Source organism: Sitophilus oryzae, unplaced genomic scaffold (genome assembly GCF_002938485.1).
Source record: "Sitophilus oryzae breed Bouriz unplaced genomic scaffold, Soryzae_2.0 scaffold_551_pilon_pilon, whole genome shotgun sequence".
In the NCBI taxonomy this organism is placed as follows: domain Eukaryota; kingdom Metazoa; phylum Arthropoda; class Insecta; order Coleoptera; family Curculionidae; genus Sitophilus; species Sitophilus oryzae.
The window spans coordinates 1685501-1691441 of NW_022147142.1; the positions used below are offsets into that span (position 1 = coordinate 1685501).

A 5941-nucleotide genomic window follows, 5' to 3' on the forward strand; every position below is an offset into this window, starting at 1 on the left:
ATAGGCATAACTATGATACGAAGTATCACACATACATATGCTTTATACATTGTATGTCTCATATACCGACGTCAGATTTCATCATTTTATAATTATTTGTTACGTTTCAAAAAAACCTCTTTTAGAATCCTTGGAGTGCATACGGTTATACCAACTAGTAAACACTGTTATCACACAATTCTTAATCAATATAAACTTTCGTGTATCTCATATGTATAAGTTATTAGAACTAGATTGAACACTTAGGTTCACTTTAACATATTTTGTTTCTCATGTGTCTCCCTTGTAGAAACGTAATTTCATTTGGACGTGCTGTATGGGATTGCTTGTGTTGCAAAAACTTCCCTTGCGCTGCCTTGAGTGGGTTGCGTGCATGGCATTCGTCCCAATGTGCGCCTTGCTTTAGGTAAGTCTGTCCGCAAATTGAGTAGTGATGGGATAACTCAAGCGAAAATTCACTCGAGTACTCGTTTATTGAAATAACCGACATTGCTCGATTATGAACGAGCGATGCAAGTCACGAGTAGGAGATGCAAGGATTCCCCTAGGAGATGCAAGACCTTGTCGTTGGTGGGGAAGCTCCTGGTCAGGTGTTGGGGGGAATCCCCTCTAGCACTTGGCTTGGTCTGAGAAGCATCTCACTCATCGTCTTGTCCCTGACTGTAGTGTCGTGGCCAGGGCATTGCACCAAGACATAGAACGATACCGGGCGGGGCTACGGACAGCCTCAAACTTGTGGCACCGGAGGGCACCCCATTGTATTTTACCCCTTACTTCTACATGCGGGGCTCTGTAGAAGTGGACCGACTGTCCCTAGCGACTCATAGGAACACTATGAGATCTGGTAATAATAGTAATAAAAACATCACCAAAGTTCCAAGGCCTGGGTCGTAGCTACTCGACTGTGAGGGACACGAGTCTCCGTAGGAAGTCCTGGGACTGTATGATGAGTTATAACTCAAGAAAGGGGGACACAATAGATCTCTAAGGTCGCAGAGATTAACCCCCCTCCCACTTATTCTAAATTCTAATTCTAAGTGACGAGTACCAAGCGACGAACGCAAGCGATCCTAGAATGAAATAAATTGAAATCCGATTTTAATGTGACCTACTCGATAAAAAGCCGAGCGAATTTTCTACATACATTGCAGATAGCAAATTTATATGACGCGTATATACCGGTGTGTCTCAAAAAGTGGCTTTACCCCTATTAATAGTAATACTTTTTATTTTTTTTAGATAAAAAATGAGATTCGGTATGTTAGTATATGACATAAATTAGATTGATTGACGTATTCAATTGTTTTCGTCACTTCCTTTTTCACCGGAAATAACTACAATTTTTGATTTTTAAATGGTACCGCCTGTATTTTTTTTAACTTTATTCAATTGAAAATGACATTCTTAAATAGAATGACGTATCTTGCGTCAACTTCGACATATTCGCTTAAAACAAATTGTATTTTAAATTTTAACTAGGAGTGCCATGGCTGTGTTAAAACACTAATTTTTTAATCAATGAGCCCTGAAAATAGATCATTTAATGTTTTAGTGTCTTGCTCCTGCCGGTTAAAAGATGCCCAAATCGTATTTTTTGATCATATCTCAATTTTGTTCAGATGGAACGAGGGTGGATCATTAACATATTAGAAAAAGAATTTTTACGAATAATTAGGTCACTTGGTACTTCGAGTCAAATTATCGTTATGAACCGCATGTTACAATTTCAAATAAACAATATGAAAAGGTCAAAGTTGACATGTGATATGTCATTCTATTCAGAGTGTCATTTTCTACCGAATAAAGTAAAAAATACCTGAGGTGCGATTTAAAATCAAAACTTTAGTCATTTCCGGTGAAACCGAAGTGACCGATAACAATTGAATATGTCAATCAATCCTAATTTACTGCTATACTAACATACCAAATCTCGTTGTTTTATCTGAAAAAATAAAAAAGGTAAAGGGGTGATCCACCTTTGAGACGCACCCGGTATATTTATCCGTTGCGTATCTGAGAGACACAATTTTACGACCTACATCGACAATGATTCGAAATAAACTAAATGAGGCGATCAAAGCGTTGTTCGGGTTCTTGTTATTACCGATTCTGAACCGTCCTAGAACTCTGCAGCGCATGCGCAAATGAAACAATGTCTTCATATTTCCTTCTGCGCATACGCATCACAGTTCTAGGACGGTTCAGAATCGGTAATAAGAGAAACCTGAAGTAAAATCAAGCGAATCGCTCGCCGCTTACTAATTGCCGTTCATTACCGAAAGAATATGTGCCCTGCGCACGCAGCTTACTGCTTGGCGCTTGGCGTTAACGAGTACTTACAACATGCGACGGACCGTATTATTAAATACGAGCGATATTTCGCTCGAGTGATCACTCGATTATTGCAATCCCTTGTTACTCGAGTACTCGATTATTGAAATTAATTGGTTTTTCCCATCACTAAAATTGAGACGCAGCGCAACACAGGCCACGAATGTGTTGAATTCGTCGTGCGTCACTTTGTAGTCGAGACACTGATTTCCTTGTGCGTGCGGCACATTTACATGCAGTTTTCAAGATGCAAGAAAAAATAATAGAGGCTGTTCGGAACTTTCCAGTGCTGTATGACACTAACCACTCTTCATACGGCATTTTTTCATGTAATTGCTCATCCAAAAAGATTTTCGGCGTTTTTTCACATCGTATAGCAGAACTTCTGTTTCCCACTGTTCCTCCGAATTTGACTCAGAACCCTGCTCAGAACTAAGATCTAGTAAATATTCTATTTCAGAAACTGCCGACACTGTGCATTTTGCCTTTTCCAGAAACAAACTAAACCTAAGAAATAATCTAATAAGATCTGTGCGTGGGAGTGTCTGGCTTGTGCAGCCATATGCACTTCTGACACAGCCCACGGTCAACTTTCGTGGGTTGCATCCAGAAATGCCTTGCGTGAGTTGTGTGGCATGCGTTCCAATGTGCGCCTTACCTTATACTTGTTTATAGTATTCAGCATTCCAATAAACAATATTATAAGCATATTAAATAAGCAGAGTTTGTCACTCTTTATAGGAACATATTTAAATTAAACTGATTTTTTTTTTCAGAGAGAAATTTGCAATTTTTAATTTTATTTTTTCTTTTTCTGGAAAGATTTAAAAAAAACTTCCTATGTAAACTTTGTTCAAGCAATTAAAAACATTTTAAATAGAAATTACACCGCTTTTCCTGTTAATTTTTGGATGTTCCCGAGATCGTTGTTCTGTCGTTGTAAGACTTTGGCTATTTAAGAAAATAATTTTATTTTTATTTACACAGATTTCATTCAGTATCACTTCTATTTTTTAATAAATACATTTTCTTCTTTATTGACCTTTCGTTGAACTAGTCATATCATTAATATAAAGACAGGTATAATATATACAGGAAGTTTAAAAAATATACAGATATATTGGCTGCACTATTTTCTTCGCAGGACAACCGCCGGATGATGACCTGGGAGGTCGTTTTCTTGAACTGTCGTAAGCGTTCTTTGTACTGTTCTCTCGCTCATAGGTGTTCCTGATGAGGTAGCCTGAGCACCGCCATAGCCCGCACCATATGCCGAGCCTGTGCTATATGCCGCCGCGCCTATACTAGAAGCCCCAGGTTGACTCAAAGAGGCAGGCTGAAATAAATATTGCTAGAATTAGAACCAAGATTAGTAATATAAATAAAAGTAAATATAAACAAATTTAAAAAGAGATAATAGTGTTGTATTCCTTCTAGTTTACTGTTCCTGTTGCTCTATGTCTTGGAAATTTGTTGTTAGATGATCCGAGAATTACCAGTGGTTTCAAATTTATTTTGTTATCGTAAAAATAATAAGTATGAATTTAGTTTGGACAAAATAACTTACACATCTGGATCCAAATGGTTCATCTCGTTGTGCAGCTAATCGAGACTGTCTCCTCTCGCGTCGTTTTGCGTCTATTTTTGCAGTTTCCGCCCTTATTAATGATTGGGTAGCCTCAGCTTCCAGTTCCATCGCCGTTTTCGGGCTCCATTCAACTTTCTTCTTGTGATGAGCTTTTCCTGAAAGATATAAAAACTCCAGTTTATTTTTTACCGACCATTTAACTGACTGATATATTAATACTACTGACAGTTTATTATTTTCCTGATCATTTATTATCATACTAATTAATTGAAATAAAATAATAGAAAAGTGTACAGGGTGGGTCAAATTGGACGTTTTAAAAGGAAAACACCCTTTTCTATAGGCTTGGTGCATTTCAGTTGATTTCAACAAATTCGGACCGCAGCACTTCAGCGGAAAAAATCTGAAATTATCAATATATAGGCAGATCACGCCGCGCCGCCGTCATGTTGATCGCATTAAAATAATATTGAAATCGTGGCTTTGTCGTAATATTTAAGTATTTTTTATTTTTGCTAGTGCAGTTATTGGAACTATAAAACACTCAGGTATGAGATTTGTATGATGTAACGCTGTTTCGGGTAGGGCCATTTCGCACCAACACAGTTCAATCTAGGACAGTGATGAGAAAAACAAATGCGGGAACGAAAGTTGTTTTCACACAAAACCCGTCGTGTACATTCCAGTCGCGTCCAAATAAGTCAAGACTGATAGTGATTCGTTCGGTCGAATGTTTATACCAGTCATTTGCGTCATAATATATTGCTTAGTAAGAAAAATAAATCTGGTCCCATTCGAAAAAAATTGTAAAATTTCTTGGCATCATCGGAAAATAATTGACTTAAACATACGAAAACAAGTCTTCTATTATGAATGGGATGTATCCAAAATAAATTTCTCCTTCGCGTTCTTCTTTTTTCTAATCGACGTAAAATTATTACTCTAAGAATCTCGTCCATTTTCAAAGCGTTCTGTTGTTAAACTACTTATTTTTGCTGAAAACACGTTAAAAAAAATGTCGGAAGCGTTTGATGTGAAAGCAGTGGACTGTAGTGATTTGACTGAACTAGACTGAATCTGACGGAACTAGACTGGACTGTGTTGGTGCGAAAAGGCCCGTAGTAAAAAATAAGTGAAAAAGAATTCGAACTAGGGATCGTGTTGTATTGTGACAATTTCTAATGTTAATAAAATTGCCGAAAAAATGTTACCAAGTAAAGGAGAGCGTAATTAGGGCGTTGTTGGGTGCAATAACGTTCAATAACTCAGCTTTCCCAGATATTCAACTCTCGCAAAACAACATTTTATAGCATTACAGTTTCTCATATCGATTTGACCAAAAGCAAAAATGAATCAAGTAGTTTGACGAAACAAGTGAGTAAACAAAGTGCTCGTTACATAGTCAAAAAATTAAATATGTAGTTATTATATGAGACGATGTAGATACTATGAGACGATAAAATATAATTTGCAATACTAATGGTATACTTTTTTTAATAAACTAGTAATTAAATGTTTTATGAACATCTTCAGAAATTATAATTATGTACCTTTGAAAAATTTTGTTAAGCCGAAATAGCCCCAATTATGCCCCACTAGGAAAACAGGCGATTAAAAGATAAAGACAAATATTTACTTTTTTATTTTTATTTTTAGAATTTTCACAAATTAAACTTCCTAATAGTAGTGGGAACTATCGAATGAATACTATCGAAACATTCGATAGTTGCAATTCATTCGAATAATTCGATAGCTGGTAAGAAAACATTCGTTGAAAACTATTCGAATAAAATTATCGAATAGATGCCTCATCTGCCTTGAAATATTGTATTCTAGTAATACGGCAGCAAAAACCATTCATTTATAAAATTCATTCATTTATGAAATTCATTTATTCGTCAGGGTCGATTCAAAATATTAACTGATTTTTAGTTGTCGCCCGGCGACGTAGGTTCTTTCGAGAAACCCGACAGCGGTCGCAATGCAGCAATACGTAACTGAACGAAGTGGGTCACCGAGCAA

General features: G+C 36.7%; 1 protein-coding gene across 1 annotated transcript; it reads right to left on the reverse strand.

Moving 5' to 3' along the window:
* Window positions 1–3313: 3313 nt before the first annotated feature.
* LOC115887068 lies at window positions 3314–4070 on the reverse strand. Its single transcript, XM_030906388.1, has 2 exons — window positions 3899–4070; window positions 3314–3667 (listed from the first exon to the last, which is right to left on the reverse strand). Exons 1-2 carry the CDS (start codon window positions 4025–4027, stop codon window positions 3461–3463), a joined length of 336 nt encoding a protein of 111 aa, XP_030762248.1. The 5' UTR covers window positions 4028–4070; the 3' UTR covers window positions 3314–3460.
* Window positions 4071–5941: the final 1871 nt, after the last annotated feature.

Coding starts and splice junctions, on each gene's coding strand:
- LOC115887068 (XM_030906388.1), bottom strand. CDS start 4,027: ATGGAACTGGAAGCTGAGGCTACCCAATCATTAATAAGGGCGGAAACT. Junction 3,668..3,898: donor AACCATTTGGATCCAGATGT/GTAAGTTATTTT, acceptor TATTTATTTCAG/CCTGCCTCTTTGAGTCAACC.